Here is a 22,465-nt window from a genome sequence, read left to right as displayed (position 1 = left end):
GAGCAGTCACATGAGCGCTTTACTTTTAATTCAGCAAGTAATAAAATATATATTGATTTACAGTTACTGGCAGTCTGCTCAAATAAAGGAGCCAAGAAGAAAATGTTTGGTAGCTCAAGTTCATTTGTCACACAGTAAAGTCGAGCGCATTGCATTATAAAATACAATTTCCCTCAGCACATTTAGGCAAATGTAACAGATTTCCAAACTTGCATATTGCACACAGTTTATATACTGCATTCTACGGGAAAACTAGGGAACTGTGCTATTCTGATCCAAAATGCTGACAACAAAGGCTGCTTCCATACTTCCCTACTAGATAGTAGGCGAAAAACAGTGTGTATAAACAGTAGCATGTCCGAAGTATTTATAAAACAGAAGGTAAACACACAATGGACACTTGATGGCGTAGGTACACAAAGGATGGTGTAGGTCACATGACATTCACACTACATACTTCCAAACTATATACAGCATACTTTTTAAACTGTTGTAAAGTAATTACATATTCAAAATAAGTACCTACTCAGTGTGTATGCGATTTCGGACACACCTGTTATCTTAAAAGCGTTTTATTTTCTATCATGTTAGTTAATGGCAAGTGTCAAATGAAAGTCGAAGTACTTCCAAAGTGTTAAATTACCATACAAGTATCATACAAACACATTATTGTCATGAAAGTAATGAAAAAGTAGTGTACACATGACAAAACGTTTTACAAAGATCAAGGTCAATTGACAGACACCATTTCAACACATTCAAACATTCTATAAACACAATGTCTGTTCACAGTTCAGCAGGAAGTCACGGCCTCATGAGGTTACATGTATTTTAGGCAACAGAGAAATGCTAAAAAGAGGAAATGCACACACACTAAAACACGAAAAACCCTTTGAGAGGTATCAGGTTGCAGTTTATCTCGTGACTCGAGCTCTAATATCGTGATTTCGAGTCGTATTGTCATTGCTCAGTGCCACAGAATGTGTTGATTGGTAGCGTGAGGGTCCTGTTGACATATTTGCCCAGCGGTTCACCTCCCCCTCCCAAACTGTACTTGGATTTTGGAGCCGGCTGATGGGAGTATCCCGGGTCTAAGCATGGAGAAACTTCAATGCTGTGGGCAAAACAATGACACGTATGATTCCTCTGGAATCTATGTTACGTTATGTTGGATTTAATTTAAAGAAAGACGTTATAATGTGACTGTTCACCTCCGGACGTTCTTGAATGTTTTACGCGGGTCTTTATCCAAACAGACCGTGAATGTCTGCTCCTCTAGAACCCTGATATTGGTGCTAACAGCTCTGAATGAATGCTAGAGAGAAAACAGGATTTCATTCAAGATTACTGAATGTATCATTGAGGATGTCATTTTTTTATATGGACAACATGTTAACTTACTGTGCTAGGCCTTGTGGGATTGATATCTTGAAAACTTATGCTGACAATAGGTAGACCTGTAGAACCAAAGCGCCACATTACAAAAAAGGAAACATGCATCTTTATTTCTTTTCCTTATCTGAAATATGTATCAGCAACTTCTTGTTGGTAGAAATACAATGTCAATGGTAAGTCTATATAATGAATACTGCTAGAGTCAGTGTTGCTATAATTATGTAAAACTAAAAGTCAAAAAAATGACAAAGAATGTGGAAGTATTTTAAGGATGTGACGTACTTCTGACTCGGCATGAAGGCAAGACATTCATTAACATGCCGCTCGTCTGCAAAGACATTCCCATCTCCTTTTCTCTGTCACTTATTGAGGCCTGAAAGAAATGTTAATGTAGATATTGTATTGTAAACTATGCATGCAGTAGAAAGTTTAAAATTATTATTAATTTATTTGGCATATTATTTTCTGCACATTAAACATGTATTTAATTATTGTTAAAAAGTAAACATTTTCTATTGAAAAATTGTAATACGTTTATTCAGCAGGGACACATTTAATTGCTAAAAAAAAGTCGTCAAATTCTACATTAGAATGATTTCTGAAGGATCATGTGACTGGAGACTGGAGTAATGATGCTGAAAATTCAGCTTTGCTTTGCATTGCAGGAATAAATTACATTTTAAAATATATTCAAATAGAAATCAGTTATTTTGTGGCTTGAGAAAGTCAACTTACTGATCTGCTATATAAGCTTCTTCTTCTGAGCCAAAACTTAATCAATATCTCCTCCTACAGCTTTAAAGCTAAAATCACCCAACTCAGGTCGGTCTGAAGTTAGTTGCTGTATCTTTTCTAACTGATCTGGCGTACGTTTTTCAAAAAACAGACTATCAAAACCACCTAAAATCCCACTGACTTTCACTGAGGGGGTGAAAACTTTTATACAAAGAGACCTATGGTGCATCTAAGCTGTGTATTGCTATAGCAAAGCTTAAAAACTCCCTACTTAAAAAAACAGCTAAAAACAGCCTAAGCTGAATGGCTGCTTTGGCCGTCTCCCCGGCTGGTTTTAAAGTGGTTTAAAGTGGTTTTGGCCACTTTTTAAGCTGGTCAGGCTGGTCTTACCTGGCCAAGCTGGGAGATCTGCTGAAAGACCAAGGTTAAACCAGCTATACTTGCTAGTAACATGTTACTAGTAACATGTTAACTTGCTAATCATGCTAGCAACATGTTAGTAACTTGCCAGTCATGCTAGTAATATGCTAAGCATGCTAATAACTTGCTAATCATGGTAACATCATGCTAGTAACATACTAATCATGCTAGTAACACGCTAACAAAATGTTAATAACTTGCTAATCATGCTACCAACATTCTATTAACATGTTAATTGTGTTAGCAACATGCTATTAACATGGTAATCGTGCTAGCAACATACTAGTAACATGTTAATCATGCTAGCGACCGCTAGTAACTTGCTATACTTGCTAGTAACATGTTACTAATTTTGTAACCGTGTTAGAAACATGCTAGTAACTTGCAAATCATGCTAGCAACATGTTAGTAACTTGCCAGTCATGCTAGTAATATGCTAAGCATGCTAATAACTTGCTAATCATGGTAACATCATGCTAGTAACATGCTAATCATGCTAGTAACACGCTAACAAAATGTTAGTAACTTGCTAATCATGCTACCAACATGCTATTAACATGTTAATTGTGTTAGCAACATGCTATTAACATGGTAATCGTGCTAGCAACATACTAGTAACATGTTAATCATGCTAGCAACCGCTAGTAACTTGCTATACTTGCTAGTAACATGTTACTAATTTTGTAACCGTGTTAGAAACATGCTAGTAACTTGCAAATCATGCTAGCAACATGTTAGTAACTTGCCAGTCATGCTAGTAATATGCTAAGCATGCTAATAAATTGCTAATCATGGTAACATCATGCTAGTAACATGCTAATCATGCTAGTAACACGCTAACAAAATGTTAGTAACTTGCTAATCATGCTACCAACATGCTATTAACATGTTAATTGTGTTAGCAACATGCTATTAACATGGTAATCGTGCTAGCAACATACTAGTAACATGTTAATCATGCTAGCGACCGCTAGTAACTTGCTATACTTTCTAGTAACATGTTACTAATTTTGTAACCGTGTTAGAAACATGCTAGTAACTTGCAAATCATGCTAGCAACATGTTAGTAACTTGTCAGTCATGCTAGTAATATGCTAAGCATGCTAATAACTTGCTAATCATGGTAACATCATGCTAGTAACATGCTAATCATGCTAGTAACACGCTAACAAAATGTTAGTAACTTGCTAATCATGCTACCAACATGCTATTAACATGTTAATTGTGTTAGCAACATGCTATTAACATGGTAATCGTGCTAGCAACATACTAGTAACATGTTAATCATGCTAGCAACCGCTAGTAACTTGCTATACTTGCTAGTAACATGTTACTAATTTTGTAACCGTGTTAGAAACATGCTAGTAACTTGCAAATCATGCTAGCAACATGTTAGTAACTTGCCAGTCATGCTAGTAATATGCTAATCATGCTAATAACTTGCTAATCATGATAACATCATGCTAGTAACATGCTAATCATGCTAGTAACACGCTAACAAAATGTTAGTAACTTGCTAATCATGCTACCAACATGCTATTGACATGTTAATCGTGTTAGCAACATGCTATTAACATGGTAATCGTGCTAGCAACATACTAGTAATATGTTAATCATGCTAGTGACCGCTAGTAACTTGCTAAACTTGTTAGTAACATGTTACTAACTTTGTAACCATGTTAGAAACATGCTAGTAACTTGCTAATCATACTAACAACAGGCTAGTAATATGATAATCATGCAATAAAAATGTTAGCAGTAAGCTAGTAACATGCTAGTAACTTGCAAATCATCCTAGCAACATGTTAGTAACTTGCCAGTCATGCTAGTAATATGGCAATCATGCTAATAACTTGCTAATCATGGTAACAACATGCTAGTAACATGCTAATCATGCTAGAAACATGCTAGCAACATGCTAGTAACTCGCTAATCATGCTAGCAACATGCTAGTAACTCGCTAATCATGCTAGCAACATGCTAGTAACTTGCTAATCATGCTAATGACTGCAAGCAACATGATAATTTATGCTAGCAACATCAACTTTCATACTTTTACAACTGCTTCAAACTTTCAGGCTAGGCTTTCTCAAGCCAACCCAAAGTTTGTTCTCTAACTGTACTCATCTAGTTTTAAATTGTAATATTTCACAATATTTGTGTTTTTACTGTAATTTTTATCAAATGAACACAGCCTTGGTGAGCATAAGAGAATTCTTTCACTTATAAAAAGGCATACAAACCCCTTGAAATGGTAGTGTATATTTAAAAAAGAAAATTGACTAAAATGTTGCAATGTACCCCCAAAATACTCACCTTTTTATAACTGACTGACACGATAGCACCTTGACATTCTTGTGGGTTGTATTTTTTGTAACGCACTGAACCTTTAAGGCAAAATTGATGACAAACATTTAGTACAAGCAGATGAAAACATGCAGAGATGTATGATGTAATAAAAGTAAAATATTTTTAAACATTAAAATAACGTCAGCACCTTTAATTGTGTCTTTAAATGTAGCTCTGTAAGGTTTAACCTCGGGAAAGTCCATGACGAGTTGAGCCACAAACACCTCCTCCACTGTGGTGCTGCTGAGGCCAGAAAAGCAGATCTAGACATGAGAACACAAAAACATTTACCTTTTGTCATGGAAAATAGCCCACAATTTCTACACTCATGACAGACTTTTGGTAAGCATGAGGATAATTTCCTTTTCACACAAGTATTGATTCATTCAATACTTGATAATCAGTCTAACCTTGACAGAGTAGACGGGAAGGTGCACCGGAAGCTGGCTGACACGTGTGTAGTATGAGATGATATCTAGCAGGAAGGTGTTGGGGTCCGAAGATTCACTCTGAGCTAACTTCTACAATGACATCAATTAAGAGAAAGGCTTAAAAACTTCCCGCATCCATAAATATACACAGCATGCAAGTACAGAAGCATAATGTCAGTTTCAACTCAACACACATTATAGAAATTAAAAACAGTTATATTCTCTTAATTTCAATGATATAATTACACAAATGTACTGTTATTAAAGTAACAGAAAATAATGGACAAAGAATGATTGCCAACTGGGTTTGCAATCCAGAACCAGAATAAATGACTCTTATGAACCGGTTCTTTTTAGTGAATCAGAAACATACAGCGCAACAAATTAACGTTTAATATTTAACTAGCTAAACGATTTAAACTTTTAAGCTTTTTTAAACTTTTAAACTGATTACAGTGCAACTGACTGCCAAAGAAATGATTCTTACTAGCTAGTTGGCATAGTATATCAAAAACATACAGCGTCCCCAGTGTTGTCTGACTCCCAAACGAATCAGTTCTTTGTAGTGAATCAAAAACATAAAGAGCAACAAGTAATGTTCAACTGTTGAGTGAATTACACTTTCGAGCTGGTTCTTTTTGGAAAATCAACCTATACATTGAAACTGACTGCCAAAGAAACGATTCTTATGAGCTCCGTCCCAGTGTTGTCTGAATCTGATCTTTTTAGCGAATCAAAAGTGCAACAAGTACATTTCAACTGCTGAGCGCATTACACTTTTGAGCTGGTTCTTTTTGGAAAATCAACCCATACAGTGCAACTGACAGGGTTCACACAGATACTAAAATGAATTCCAGGACTTTCAAGGACTTCTCAAGCACTATTTTTTTTATTTTCAAGGACTTCAATCAGAGATCTCACTTGTGTCTTCTATTTCAAATTCTACAAAAAGAGGAACAGATATAATATATATTCTAATAACGCTAATCATGCTAATATATTCTAAAATTCTAAATATATTCTAATAACGAATGAAAAAAATGAAGTGAAGCACGCACATGCAAAGTAATACTACTACATTATTACAAAGTATACTACACTTTTAGTATAGTAAATCCAGTTAATTTTCTTATAGGATTTGTATTTGTGTATACTTTCTTTCTTTTTCTTTGTTTTGTTTTTATAACTGGAATGCCTTAATGGTTTGATATTTTCTACTGTTTAAAAAAAAAAATCAGAAAAAAAGATTTGCAAAATCACTCCAAAAACCTGATATGAAACAAATGATTCACGAACCCACACCGAAATCCTGATCTGAATCAAATGATTCGCGATCCGTGCTCATTCTGATCTAATCAAATGATTTGCGATCTACGCTCTGAATAATGATTCGTTAACCATCATTCCAGATCAGGACTCGAATCGCGGATCACAAATAATTTGACTTAGGTTGAATCATTCAAATTTCAATTCGTGAAATGATTCTCGAACCCGTTCCGATCTAAATCAATGATTCATGATACAAGATTTGAAGTCCCGATCTGAAGCAAATAACTCACGATACAGGATTACGATTGGAGCGCTTCAAAGCAGTGAATCATTTCACGACACAATGGTTTAACTAATTCAGAGTTTCAAAAAACTCTGTTTCACCTATCACTACATGCTTTTATAAAGTCATTACAAGTGATGTTGAAATTCAGAAATGAATGGCTCTTTTAATTTGATCTGTTTTTCATCACTTGAAATGAATGATTGAAGTCACGAGTTTGAATCAATTGGAGCGGTACCAGCGTAAATGACGCATTTTCTCTTTTCACGTGTTTACACGACACTGTCTGTACTAATACTTGCTTAGCTCGACTGATTTCTGACATTAACTGGAAAAACAAAACAACACACAAAAAAAAAAAAATGAAAATATATGTGCTTATTGACAAAATTAGACACTTATTTTACAGATACATCGTCTTTCAATAACTGAAAAAACTTTTCAAGTACCTCTTCAGGAATATTGCTATTTTCAAAGGTTTTCCAGGCCTTAAATTTAGATTCAAGTAATTTAAGCACTTTAAACACCTTGTACAAACCCTGAACTGACTACCCAAGACAGTCAGTGAGTCCTCAAGAACAAAAGCTGAAGTGTGAAGTGTGCCATTTGGGACAGGGCTGTAGTCTGACTTCCGACCAAATCATTTTTATGAGCCTGGTCTTTTTAGTGACTCAAACTCATAATGTTGCAAATTACAGAATGACTCTAAAGAGCCATTTTTTAAGTGAATCAAATACATACTGTGCAGTGTCCGCAGTGTAGTCCACTGCAGTCTGCAGTCTACTGATTTTTTTAGTGAATCAAACTTGTGACGTCCCAAGTGAAAGAAACAATCTAAAGAACCGGTTAAATATACAGATTATGCACTTTGTCAGTATAAAAAACTATATTTAATACATAGTAAAGGCCAATAATTAGTTTGCGCTTTTGCAGTATCTAAAAATACTGTCATTTTGAAAATCCATGCATGATGTAAACATGATTATTTTACATGTAATTATTGAAAAGACTGTATCATTCAACAATGGAATGATAACAGTGGAACAATGGAACAATGGAATTTCTTTTCCATCATGATCTCATGAAAGCACTTAAAATATCGATGGAACAGCTAAGGATCCAGTATATACATAGCCTTCTTCACACATAAAGCTAGTAAATTAGCAGTAAATTACCGTTAAGAGATTATATGTGAACAGGACTTTTTCAGAAACACTGGTAGTACTGGTAGTTCAGTTTGAAATTGTCTAATACGATGTCTCTGGGCCAGAAGCAACTGAATAAATGTGAAATGCGAAAACACTGACTTCGTATAGCTCTCTATGTTTACAAACACCACACTGGGAGGCACAGCTGTTAGAAGGTTATTTCTGGTAAATGATGTCACAAAATTTACCAGTATTTTGAAACTGATATGTGAAAGGTGCTTTACCAGTAAAAAAAAAAGAAAAAAAAAAGTAATGTCATTGCCTGTCTTTGTATTCGCTGGTAAAGCCATTCTGGTAATTTTACAGCAATTTACTGGTAATGGGGTGTGAAAGGTGCCATAGATAAAAGGAACTGGACCATGCGTAATATGAGATGACATCAAATAGGAAGTGTGATGATGCGCTCAGACTTGACTTCTACAATGACATAGGTTAAAATTCCCTAAATATAGGCCTAAATATATTTCAAGCAAGCAAGCAGAGAAGTAGCAGAAGTAAAGAAAATATAGAGGTACACAAAGCCTTCTCTGCTCTTAACAGGACAGAAAATAAATAATTTAAATATTTTTCCCCTTTCACTCTCATTAATCTTTATGTTGTCAATATAAATGTCATTTCAATTCATCTATGCAAGATGTAATCATACATTTTGCAATTAATGTTTTACATTTATTTATTATAGAAAAAAAAACTGATTTAACAATGGAATTAAATTTCTTTTTCCACATATTTATCCCATATAAGCACTTCAAATATTGTTAATGGAACGGCTAAGAATCCAGAGTAGATAAAAGGAACTGGAATGATTAAATTCTAAACAATTTCCATTCATATAGACTTTTCAAAAGCCTAATAATTACCATCTGGGCCAGTTTTAGGATCATGGCTCCCAAGCCACTGATGTTACAGTCATACCACGGATCCACGCTTCCCAAATATCCTGCCAATGTCAGCATGTCTTCAGGAACACCCTCCTGGAAAGCACATGCATTACAGTGAGATGTCATTGCTGGTGTTTTTTAAAGGAAAACCAAAGCTAAATCTATTTTACCTGAACAGGAGAAAGCGTCTTGTCAGTCACTGGAATGTAATACATCTCCATATTAATTCTCTTCGTCAGCAGCAGATGTCGTGCCTCCCTTTTCCTGAGCACAAACATAGCAAGATGAAAACTGGATTTCTACTTTCTTGAATGCAAATGTAAAATTAATGCAGAGATCTTACCGTATAGTGTAGAGAGTCTTGGCGAGCCGTCCTAGCGTTCTGTCGTCACCCATTACAACGATCCGAGCCGTGAGGTTCCTGTCCTCTTTAATAAGGCTGCATCCTCCATTTCCCTTAATGGCCTCCATCATGAGCGTCATTCTGTTGCCAGCTTTGGGACATCGCACACACGGCCTCCTGTAGAAGGACTGAGAGCTGCTCTGCTCCTCTAGGCCGCCTGGAGACTCCAGCATTATCGAGGAGAGCTCACTGATAGGCATGTCTCCCTCTATGCCACTGTCCGTGGACATGGTGGACATGACAGAAGTACGCTTCAGCTCATCCTCATCCAGACAAGCAGAGTTTCGGTCTGCAGGGACCATCAGTGCAAAGTTGACCAGCTCATTCCCTGTTTAAAAGAAAACGTAAAACGCACCATGTTGGATCTGTTTTATATGGAAGCTAGTTTCCACCATGGGATACAAATATAATTTCCAGTTGTTTCTGCTTCCACTGTCAGAAGTTGTAAATGGTACCAAAATAGCGTACCGTACTGTTTTGGTACCCATCTGTTAGAGTGCCTAGCACAGCAAATGGTACCAAAAGTGTGGAACGTAACTAATTGTCACTTGTGCATGCTACAAGGGGATAATGCTGTTTATGTGTCGGGCTTATTTACATCAGAGTGCGCAAACACAAAAAATATAACAGTGTATTTTATCATTTTACATTTTCACACAGACAATAGCCGTTTCTCAATACGCGTTCTTGTCTGTTCTTGTGGACATGTGAAATGCCTTCAGTCGTTGCCCAAAAACCAACATAATTTTCTAAATATTACTGTTGCTCAGTCATGAAATGTAGTTTTAAGAGTTTTCAGGTGAGAATGTGGTTGTTTAAAACTCAAATCTGCAGTTTATTTGTAAATATAGCTCCTATTTGAACATTTACTATGCCGATTTTGGAGATGTTAGCTCCAGGCGATCACTGGGCGCTCTGTGCTCATGTATCCCACCTAGAGCAGCCTTAGCTCGGTTAGTCCGTTTGACATTTGCTGCTGGCTCTGATGTCTCTGCAGTGATTAAACATGAGATACAATTTGTTTTGGGTGGTTAGGTGGTCTCATGAATCTATTATTTGTTCCTGGTCATATCATTTTGGCTGAGCACAAAGTTGTGTTTAACTTATTTATTTTGAACTTTACCGTAGTACAGCGCTGACTTTGTAGCATATGTTTGACTGAACGTATTCAGATTGCTTTTGTCTTTATTTCCTCTTATGTAAGTCTCTTATACTTTGTGCTTATACTTTTATAATGGCTATTATTTTTCATTAAAACTGACATTTAATGAAAAGATGCTAAGTTGTGCTTTATGTCAATATTTGAGAATAGGGTTGCAAAGGGGTGGAAAATTTCTGGAAGGTTTTCGGAATTTACTGGAAATTTTCCACTTTTTTGCAACCCTAATGTGCTTTATCGTCGATCACTACTTTTCGGCATACACCACGCCTATCATGTAAGGTACTGTTGGCGGTGGAAACACAAGCTGGATCAGGGTGTTTGGTCCTGAATCATACCGTACTGTATTGTACTGACCCATACCAGTCGGTGGAAACAAGCCATTAAATGTAATTTTTCATGTAATTTTGAGAAAAATAAATGAATAAATAAATAAAATGACAAGATATAAACAAAGATATAAAGAAAAAAAGGACAGAATTCTCACAATTTTGACTTTTTTCTCTAAATTTTGAGTTTACAATTCTATTTTTTGTTTCCATCTCAAATACAAAATAAAAATTGCCACTTTTTATCTTACAATTCAGACTTTTGTTTGCCATTTTTGTAAGTTAACATTAACACAATTCTGACTTTTTTCTGTGAATTTTAAATTTACATCTCACAATTTTTTTTCCACCACATAATTAAAAAAAAAATATATATATATATTTTTTTTCTCACAATTCAGACTTTCTCTCACAATTACAGGTTTGTATCTCACAATTTTGATTTTTCTTCTTAAAGTTTATTTTTTTTGTTATTTGCATTTGCGAATTAATATCTCACAATTTGTTTTCCTCCAAATTAAGATTTTATGTTTTACAACTTTGACTTCTTTTTCTCTGAATTCAGAATTTACATCTCATAATTCTGTTTTTTTTTTTACACGGAATAAAAAATTAAGACTTTTTATCTCACAATTCTGACTCAAAATGTCAAGATCTCTTCTCTGAAATTGTGATTTTTTTACATCCTGTATTTGTGAGCTCTACACTGTAAAAATGAGTGTAATTTTAACTGCAAAGTATTGTAAAAATGCTATAGAAAACAGTAATAGGTTTACAGTTAGTTCTCATAAACTATAGAAGATCTAAGCAGACATGCAATTTTACAGTAAAATGTTGTTACTTTTATTGTTTTCAGAAGTAAAAAAGAACAAATCAATGCATAATTTAGTTAAAAACTGTAAACGGATATTCCCACAATTCCCTGCAAGAAACTAAAGCAATAAGCCCCAAGAAGCCATGGTTTACAGTGGATTTATAACAGCTAAGGGGTGTTGTTAGACACAGCGCAAAGCGTAGTGCCTAAAACCCCCTTAGATGTTATAAATTCACTGTAGCTTCACAGGGTTATTGCATTTATAAAATGGTTATTCCACATACGTAGCAAGTCATTTACAACAGCTTCGAACGTGGCTCAATCAATCAGAATCAAAGACTGAAACTATCCGTTTTATAATTCACATTTGAATGTATTTTGTATAAATAATGTTTCTTAATAGTTGTTGTTATGTTGTGTACATTTGGGTCTTATGTTACATATTCTGCTCTTTACTGAGTAAAGATATGAGTAAAGATATGATATGAGTGTTGTGTGTTACCATGATGGTGTTTTGTGTTTGTGTAAATGACTCTGTGAGAACGCTACTTGTGATGAACTTTCATTCTTTATGTGGCTTTCTGTTTTAACACCTGCATTATAATGGCGGTTGTCAATGTATGTCAAGGGTACAAAACAGAGTTTAGTAGCAGTGTGCGTTAGTAAATTTACTGGTTTACATTCAAATGTTTTTGTTTGTAATGTACAGTTTGTTCTGTTAAAGTGCTTACCATTTTTCTGTTTTTCAACCACAGCTGCCAAAATTATTTAGTAAAAACTTTTTGTTATTTACAGTGTATATTTGCCGTTTAAACCTCAGTTGTGAAATAAAAGGTTTATATGACCTTTTTAATTTTATTTTACAAGCTTTTATTTTAAGGGTAAAAGCATTTGTTGAAATAACAGCAGCTGAACTCACATATCTCATCCTCTTTGGTCCAGACATGGAAGCTGACCTCAGGACTGGGCAGCTGAGTTTCTACTTGCGAGGCTGAACTTGTCGAATCTAAACAGACCAAACGTGTGAAAAAACTACATATCTGAGTTTGTTTGGATTAAATAATGTCTTAGTGGATTGTGGTGAGGACATTTCTACCTGATGCAGCAGTCAGGATGTCTTGGTAGATCTCCTGTAATCTTGTTTTGTACTTGTTGTCGTCAGAAGCTCCATCTTCTGTTCTCTGTTCTAGGATGGTGACGAGTTCCTGGAAGTGCAGCTCCAGCTCTTCACCTAAATGCTAAAATTAACATGTTATTTATAGTATAGGATTTTTCAGTAAAGACTTTATGGACGTCTAAAAGGATTAACAGTATCAAAATTGATTATATTTATATTATGATATTGTGCAACTGGTATTTTTGCTACTGAAATTTGCTCTCACAGTTTCTCAAAACATATCAGTTTGCAATATCTTCCATAAGATTCTACATGTACACTACCAGTCAAAAGTTTTTGAACAGTAAGTTTTTTAAGTCTCTTCTGCTCACCAAGCCTGCATTTATTTTATGTTTTCTATTTAAATATATTTTAAAATTTAATTTAAGAATTTTCAACATAATTACAGTCTTCAGTGTTGATTTGCTGTTTAAGAATTTTTCTTGAGCAGTAAATCATCATATTACAATGATTTCTGAAGGATCATGTGACTGGAGTAATGATGCTAAAAATTCAGCTTTGAAATCACAGGAATAAATTACATTTTAAAATATATTACAATAGAAAATAGTTATTTTAAATAGTAAAAATATTTCAGATTTTTACTGCTTTTGCTGTACTTTGGATCAAATAAATGCAGAGTTGGTGAGCAGAAGAGACTTCTTTAAAAACGTTAAAAATCTTACTGTTCAAAAACTTTTGACTGGTAGTGTATATACTTAGTGTATATATATCCATGTAAAAATTATCTTTACATTTTTTTTGCTCAGGAAAATAATACTTTTATTGTGCATTCAGTTGATCAAAACTGACAGTTAAGACGTACGTTGTTCCAAAAAAAATCTATTTCAAATAAACACTGTTATTAACACTGTTTTAAAGTTTCTGTACATCAAAGAAAAATGTATCATGGTTTCCACACAAAAAAAATTAAGCGTTACAATTGTTTTCAGCATTGATAATAATAAGAAATGTTTCTTGAGCATAAAACAAGCAGAATGATTTCTGAAGGATCGTGTGACACTAAAGACTGGAGTAATGATGCTGAAAATTTAGCTTTGCATCACAGAAATAAATTACATTTTATAATATAAAAAACAGAAAAACAACATTTTAAATTATAAAAATATTTCACAATATTACAGTTTTAAATTGTTGATTGAATAAATGCAGCCTTGTTGAGCATAACTTCTTAAAATATTATACAGACTTCTTTTTTTTTAAAATTATTTTAAATTCTATATGATGGGTATTATAAAATAAAATAAAATAAAATACATAACAGATTGTCATAAAACACGCACAAACCTCTAGACCTTGTGAGAGCTGGTCAACCTGGCACTTCTTTCCTAATCCAGCTAGTATCGTGTGTAGTAAAACTCTGCGTTTGTAGATCAGTGGGTCTCTACCAGGGTCTGCACACTCTACGTCAGTCTTGAGCGCATTCACCAGAGACGGAGGAAACACAACAGGATCTACAAACACAAACACCCTGATGAAAGAAAGATGGAGAGAGAGTTACACACAGTCAATACAAAGATGATGAAGTGCACACATTTACGCATAAGACAATTAATTGTGGCATAGGCACAGACATGTAAACTTACTTCTTGTAAAAAGGCGCAGTAACACCTTGCATTAATGTGACTGAACAAATGCAACCGAATCATAAATGAGTCACTATGGTTTAACTTACTGACCAATGTGGGCAGAACTAAAATATGCAGTTACTAAGAGATGTCTACCGCTAACAAATAAAAATAATACAAATAAGGAAATGACATAATAATATAAGATTCAGAAACATGCATGAGATATTAGAACATAATTTATTCCTGTGATACAAAGCTTCTCAGCATCATTACTCCAATCTTCAGTGTCAAATGATCCTTTCTAATATGTTGATTTGCTGCTGTATGTAAAAAGACGAGAATATTAATAACTGGGCATTACACTTACTTCTCATGGAGTGGATAAAGATCATTACGCAGATTGTGTTCAGCACTAACTCTTCTCTGATAAAGTATTCCTGGAATAGATTAAAAACAACACCTGAAGAATGTTGCAGGATGGGATTTCCACTGAATGAAATGTGCATATGAATAAGCCAGTATCGAAAACAGAATATTTAAGTCCTGTCTTTGATGTGAATGTCATCAATTTAATTTAGATTACCTATATCCAAACAAGCGTAAGAAATACTCATGTAAACAAAATCAGGTTAAATGCATGTATCTTAATGAAACTGAAACTGAGAATCTCCAGTTTAACAATTAGTTCAGTACATATAAAAGCATCCCAGTTTAAATCTGGTTTAACTCCAGATTAACACCAGTAATGCTTTTATTGCTTTAATGTAACTGCATACATTACCTGGTGCAGTTTGTTCCATTTTCATTTGTTTTGCATAGTTGAGAGCAATTGCACAGTAGGGTACAGGTAATGTAACTAAACTTTTCATGCAAAAATACATCCTTCGATATAGATCTTCTGGAATAAATACAGACTGAAATAAAGCAGAAAACCCGATGAGTAGCGTGCATCGCACATGGCTAAAAAACAAACCGATCATGTTGATTTCCAGTTAAGATACAAGGAACTGTTCCTACAATAACAAATCTGCCGGGAACTTGCTTACAGATGCATTCCGTATCGCTGACTGGAAACAATAACAAAACAAACAAAGCATTCGCAGGCGCTGCAGAAAAAAAAACAAGCTAGAAATCTGACCTGTAGGACCGTGTAAACAAGTGTGTGAAGTAAAGGAATAATGCGAATCTTGGAATCAATTCTCTCCGCCTGGAATAAATCAAATTAAGGGAAAAAACAGACAATTATTCAATGTAAATTGAATAATGCATGGATCTTGAAAGAATGATTGAGGAACAAACCTTTTCAAGCTCTTTATGAGAACCCTCAAAAGAGGGACACTGATAGACGGATTTTTGTCCACCCTGTTATGCAGAGTCCATCGCAACATGCCTACACACACAAATAAATAAATATATGTAAAAATGCAACATATCAACTTTAATTGTGTATTTTTTGGTTCTTCTTTGGCCTTATTTGCAGCTTGGCAGTCTGCCATCATATGGAGCTCCAGTAAGAAATGTCATCAAATATGCTTAGCGTACAGGTTTGGAGTGGTAAACAAGGAAACAGCGTGTTTTCCAGATATATCTATCCAGATATAAAACACATGATGTCTCCAGGCTATATGACACATTTTAGAGATATAAAATGCATGGGTTTGTATTTGTATTGTATGCATAATAAAGCAGGTACCTTTATTGCTGCCTGATCCAGCCTGAGGTTCACAGTCCAGTTCTCTGAGGATTGAATGGACATTGTGGTAGAGACTGGACTCCACGACTGAAGACACGCCACCGACTGCAAAACAGTTCACACAAGTCCTTTAATCCTCACGTAAAATTCAAACTTCAGTCTTTAATTAGCAGATTTAGAGTTTTATGAATGTTTAAAAGTCTTTTATGCTCATAAAGGCTACATTTATATAATCAAAAATACAATAAAAAGAGCATTAATGGTAAACATTATTACAATTTAAAATAAGTATTTTCTATTTGAATATATTTTAAAATATAATTTATTTCTGTCATGCAAAGCTGAATTTTCAGCATCATTAATCCAATGTTCAGTGTCACTTGATCCTTCAGAAATCATTCTAATGTGCTGATTTTTTATCAGTGTTGGAAACAGTTGTGCTGCTTAATATTTTTCTTTTTTGGATACTTTTTTCAGGATTCTTTGATGAATAAAATGTTAAAAAGAACCAAATTTATTTAAAATAGAAAACTTTTATAACAATTTACAATACCGTTCAAAGTTTAGTGTCAGTAAATATTTTTTCTTTGAAAGCAATAATTTTTTTTTCAGCAAGAATGTTAAATTGCTAAAAAAGTGATAGTAAAGACTTATATTGTTAGAGAAAATGTCTATTTTGAATAAATGTTCTTTTTAACTTTTTATTCATCAAAGAATCCTGAAGATCCTGAAAAAAGAATCACAGGTTCCAAAAAAATATTAAGCAGCACAACTGTTTCCAACATTAATAATAATACAGTATATTAGAATGATTTTTGAATGATCATGTGACACTGAAGATTGCATCAGCATTGCATCACAGAAATAAATTATATTTTAAAGTATATTAAAACAGAAAACGGTTATTTTAAATTGACATTAAAAAAAACATTAAAATCTTACTGATCCCAAACTTTTGAATGGCAGTTGGATATATATATATATATATATATATATATAGACAACTGACCATTTAAACAACTGACCATAGTACAGTAATGTACTACAGTAATATATGGTAGTATAATGTACTCCCATAGTGTAGTACTGCATTATTATACTATGGTAGGTGAATTAAACTACTAAGAAGCAATAAATCCAGACTATAAAATACAACTGAAATAAACGTAAAGGTTTGACCATTTTAACATCAATATCAAACACATACAGAATGTTTCCGTACAGTAATAAAACAAAAACGTAATGTATGAAACTGAACTCTGTAATCTTTAACAGACTAGAGGAAAGAGTGTTTTAGTACATGTTTCTTCCATGGTGGGGTTCACAGCTCAGATAATATCCACATGACATGGATGAGTTAGTTAGAAAGGTCCTTCATGTCTGCAAGCACAAAAAAAGAGAGGACATGCTTTTGTGTAAGCACACAGATGCATCAGCAACATATCACTTTAGAATGAACTTTGATAACATGATAACTTTGGTCCAATATACTTTATCTGCATCTTATACCCATTTCCTGCATTGAGATTACAGGGCGTCAATATAGAAAGCACAACACGGATGCAGAAAAGACCCTACATTTCTCGGCACAGGAAGCAGAATTCAAAGGGGTGAAACCCTCAGGGGTTTTCGTGTTGTGAAAGAAATGTTGTTATTTCTCATAAATCATGCGTTAGACGTAGATACATGTGTTCATTTAAGAAACGAATGAGCAAAAAAACGATTAAATCAGTGATCCTGAACTTGTGATTCACAACCCAAAATCAGGCCGGAGATCTGCTCTGATAGCGTTTCAAATGTCAGAGTTAAAAAACAATGTGAATTGCACAGGACAGCAAAATAAATCAGCAACACTTGCAAAGGAAGAAAAAAACCCTTCCCATACCTTTTGTTGTTCATGTAAAAGTCTGTACAGTACTTTGCTTTTAACAGTGTTTGTTCTATGTGTGCAAGTAGTAAGTCACACTTTCATTGTTTATGCAGTTCTTTATTTTAATAATTTTGCATATTGTTACGCTTATGCAGTTTATCATACTATTAATAAACTTCATGTGTTCCGTTTAATTCACATATATTCGTATTGGCCTTTTCACGATTCAGATCATTTCAAAGCAGTTTTACAGAAATGTAACGTTTCTACATTACAATCAAGTTTGTGCATGAGTATTTTGAGCATGATAGAAACGTACCGTTCTAAGATTATTCAATATCTGCATTATGCATCATTTATTTTAAGGTTGCTTTTCTATATTAAGCATTTTGTCATTGGATTGGGTCGCCACTTTATGTCCTACTGAAAACAACTGCACTAAACAACCTTTATTTTTCTAATTTTCACTTCGGCTTGCTTCCAACCTAAAAACAGTACATTTTAATAAATAGTTCTAACATCATTGTACTATCCACATAAAAATACTGTGCAAAACAAAATTGGCAGTAAATTCCTACCTTCTATGCATAAAACAGCTGTTCCTATAAGGAACTGTGAAACTGTGGTAATCCCAGTCCTCGAGCGAGAGCAGAAGGTACTTGAATAATCTTGACAAGAGTGTTGCTCATAAGGAAGTCTCTTTTCCTGTCAGATCATCCGTATGAATGACTACCTGTGCAAGAAACGAAACAGGCGCTGTTAGTCTTCACTCTCACACACATAGAGTGAAGACTAGACTCAGTTGGTTTCCTGCAATACAAATGTGTGGCTAAATGAAGCTAGGCGGCTATTTTTAGACGTCATCTTTTTTTTTTTCAACTTTCACCAGCGTGCAGAACAGAAAGGCCCACAGCGCTCAGGAACTCAAGCTCGTCACAAACTGCAGCAAAGTAAAAACCGGACATCACACCTTTACGGAGGCCAAAGCTCTAGCCCCACCCCTGTTTAATGTTGCATATGAACTGAAAAGGGAAATGCCAGTATATAATGATCCAGTGCGTAATCTGACTATGATTACATACAGATAATTTACAGGACGAACAACGGAGATGACTGATAAAGAGTTTCAGGAAAAATGAATGAATGAATCTATGAATGAATGGATAAAATAATAAACAAATCTTCAGTCCATTCAGAGATTCACCAAAAAGGATGTGGTTATTCTGGGTTCACTTTACTGAACAACTAAATGTTTACAGAAACAGAATTGAGGACAATGGTGGGTTAAATAAATACCCACAAGGGGATTTCAAACTTCTGAACCTACCGTAACAGGTTTCAGTCACGCAATATTTGAAATTTGATCTTTACCCATAAATGACAATAGATTTCAATAAGTTTCCCTATATGCTCCTGACCAACTCAAGTGGATCCCTGCTAAATAAATAAATAAAACAAGCCTAAGCTGGTTGGCTGGTTTTGGCTTGTTTCTGGTTTCCCAGCCTGGCCACGCTGGTTTTAGCCCATTGGTTTGCTCGACTATCAGCTAGCCATATAAGCCCGGCCAGACCAGCTAAGGAAGTGGTCAAAACCCCTCTAAAACCAGCCTGCAAATGAGCTATAACCAGGCTGAACAACCAGCTAAAACCAGCCAACCAGCTTACATGGTATCTGTTTTTAAGGTATTTAAACTTGGTCCAACACTGACCAAGAGCTATTAAATGTAACATTGGTAACACTTTACAATAAGGTTCACTAGTTAACATTAGTTAACTACTTTAGTTAACGTGAACTAAGAATGAACAATACTTTTACAGCATAAAAGTTAATTTCAGCATTTACTAATGCATTTTTAAAATCGCAAGTTGTTTGTTAACATTAGTTAATGAACTGTGAACTAACATGAACAAACAATGAACGAATGTATTTTAAACCCTAACATTAACAAAGATGAATAAATAATGTAATAAATGTATTGTTCATTGTTTGTTCGTGTTATTTAATACATGTCATTAACTAATAGCCTATACTCAGTCATTTCTGTATGATAAACTCCTGTTTTGAAATCATGTTTAATTTATACTTATGATTGTGAGCAACATTTTGCTCATTTAATATATATATTTTTTTACCTATATAATATATAAAATATTACAGTGTAAGTGTTTTATATTTCATGTTAAAAATTTCTATAACAGCATACATTTTAAATTACTATATTTAAATGGTCAACTAACAAGATCTTTTAGATCTATCACGGCAGTGGTTTTCAAACCGGTCCTGGAAGCACCCCTGCCCTGCACATTTTGCATGTCTCCCTCATCTAACACACCTGATTGAACTCATCAGCTTGTTAGTAGAAACTGCACAATAAGGGTGCTTCCAGGACCGGTTTGAAAACCACTGCATTATGGTGACACCATGTAACGCACCTTGACTGAACTAAACCAACAAGCTATAAATAAATAAACTAACACATAAGTTTGTTGGAGGCAGAGTTTTGTGCCATGAAATTCACTAAAACACATTCACAGAACACTTTAAATCAGCTTACCTTTGTTTGTCTGATGCAAATCCGCTTTAGTTCATTCACACTGTACAGATGACAGATGAGAGAAGCGCGTCTGTAGTCCCGCCCACGCGACCTGCGTCACATTACGTTACTGGAGCACTTCCCATTACAATCAACGAATGACATTTTTGAAATGGCTTGATCGACTGATAAAATTTTGAGCAACGATGTATGTGCCGATAAGGAACTCTTTTTAAATAAATAAAACAATATATGTTATATTTTCTTCTTCTTCTTTTCAGCAAACCAATAAAACCATATTTGCTTTCTAAGTTTACACACTCCGCACCCCTAATACCTCAGTCCAATGCACATAAAAGAAAAACTTTTATATATCTGCACACAACTCTTGTTGTATGTGAGGAAACAGTTGACTTCCTATTTAAACACCACAACACTGCTTTGCAGTCAGAAAACACCTCACATGTGGCTTATGTCATGACTGTCTAATTCTTATTTCACCTCAAAATGTGAAAGCAAGTAGCTTGACTGATGACAGTCTACTATTGTAACACTTTTTACATGCACAAAAAAAAAAAAAAAAAAAAAAAAAAAAAAAAAAAAAAAAAAACTTCCGGGCGTAGGCGTACTTATGCCATTTACCACCAAAGAGGTAAAAAAAAAAAAAAAGAAGTTTATCTGTGACATTAACTTTTGCTAATGAAAAAAAAAGAGGACATGAGAAACCTGACATTGAGATGCATATGCATTTCCTGTTTTCAGTAGTTCTCAGTTGCCCTAAGTTCTGCATTTGTGCATTTCACATGTGAGTCATCATTGGTCACTTGCCATAAAAATCCATTGTGCCTACGTGAATTGAATAAAACCCAACACTGATGGAAAAATCTGAAGTATTCTTGTACTATGCAAGTGTGAAGCAACCTACAACACATCGGTGCTAAAATAGAGTATGTGTAATGATGTGCTGCAGCCACAGTTTCAGGAAACCTCACCTGAATTTGAGACGAATGTAGCATTACATCACTTGCTCACCAGTGCCTCCTCTGCAGTAAATGGGTGCTGTCAGAATGAGAGTCCAAACAGCTATGATAATCCACAGTTCATCAATTAATGTCTTGTGAAGTGAAAAGCTGTGTGTTTGTAAGAAACAAATTCATCACAAGATGTTAATTGATGGACTGGAGTTGTGTGGATTGCTTGTGAATTACCGCAATGTTTTTATCAACTGTTTGGACTTTCATTCCGACGGCACCCATTCACTGTAGAGCAGGGGTGTCAAACTTCGGTCCTGGAAGGCCGCAGCCCTGCAGAGTTTAGATGCAACCCTAATTAAACACACCTGATCCAACTAATCAAGTCCTTCCGGCTTAATTGAAAACTGCATAGTAAGTGTGTTGGAGCAAGGATGGAACAAAACTCTGCAGGGCTGCGGCCCTCCAGGAACGGAGTTTGACACCCCTGCTGTAGAGGATCCATTGGTGAGCAAGTGATGTAATGCTACATTTCTCCAAAACTGTTCTGATGAACAAACAAACTCATCAGGGTGAGTATATTTTTAGCAAATGTTCTTTTTGGGTGAATTCTCATTAAACATAAGTGTTAAAATTTCTGAATAAGCTAAATTTTTGAATAAAAGAATATTTTTTTTAAAAAAAGGTCAGACCACAGAAGTCATACATTCATAGATATTCCAAGATTTGGTCACCATTAAAAACTTTAATCTACCAGAAGCTATAAACCCACTATTTCTCTGAGACCTGTGATGATGACATTATTCCTGTTTGTCCATGACTTCAGCACCAAGGACAGTGGCGAGAAAAACTGACACTCAGGATAAGTCATAATATTCAGCTACTGCCAAGAAATAAAAAAGCATGTAAGGTTCAGTTTAGTCATTTTAGAAGATGAGTAGGCTCTATATGAATTTGTTGTGCTTTTAAAGTCT

The 22,465-nt window shown here is 34.7% G+C and overlaps 1 protein-coding gene across 2 annotated transcripts; it reads right to left on the bottom strand.

The window, feature by feature from the left end:
* Positions 1–85: 85 nt before the first annotated feature.
* pik3r6b (phosphoinositide-3-kinase, regulatory subunit 6b) lies at positions 86–20,623 on the bottom strand. Of its 2 annotated transcripts, XM_051105927.1 has the most exons (21): positions 20,542–20,623; positions 18,566–18,720; positions 17,418–17,497; positions 16,118–16,222; positions 15,724–15,814; positions 15,563–15,631; positions 15,206–15,338; positions 14,792–14,861; positions 14,141–14,324; positions 12,773–12,914; positions 12,596–12,682; positions 9,315–9,702; positions 9,142–9,235; positions 8,951–9,064; positions 5,310–5,420; positions 5,048–5,162; positions 4,867–4,937; positions 1,678–1,768; positions 1,402–1,457; positions 1,212–1,315; positions 86–1,114 (listed from the first exon to the last, which is right to left on the bottom strand). In XM_051105927.1, exons 7-21 carry the CDS (start codon positions 15,303–15,305, stop codon positions 961–963), a joined length of 1,881 nt encoding a protein of 626 aa, XP_050961884.1. In that variant the 5' UTR covers positions 15,306–15,338; positions 15,563–15,631; positions 15,724–15,814; positions 16,118–16,222; positions 17,418–17,497; positions 18,566–18,720; positions 20,542–20,623; the 3' UTR covers positions 86–960. The 2 variants fall into 2 exon arrangements, with proteins under 2 accessions (XP_050961884.1, XP_050961885.1); XM_051105928.1 differs by lacking the exon at positions 20,542–20,623 and having other exon boundaries at positions 15,720–15,814; positions 18,566–18,759.
* Between the last annotated feature and the right edge of the window lie 1,842 nt (positions 20,624–22,465).

This window comes from Labeo rohita, chromosome 3 (assembly GCF_022985175.1).
Source record: "Labeo rohita strain BAU-BD-2019 chromosome 3, IGBB_LRoh.1.0, whole genome shotgun sequence".
NCBI classification, from domain to species: domain Eukaryota; kingdom Metazoa; phylum Chordata; class Actinopteri; order Cypriniformes; family Cyprinidae; genus Labeo; species Labeo rohita.
This window is presented reverse-complemented; position numbering and strand designations above follow the sequence as displayed.

Coding starts and splice junctions, on each gene's coding strand:
- pik3r6b (XM_051105928.1), bottom strand. Junction 15,815..16,117: donor TGGATCAGGCAGCAATAAAG/GTACCTGCTTTA, acceptor TTGTGTGTGTAG/GCATGTTGCGATGGACTCTG. Junction 14,862..15,205: donor AATGGAACAAACTGCACCAG/GTAATGTATGCA, acceptor AATCTATTCCAG/GAATACTTTATCAGAGAAGA.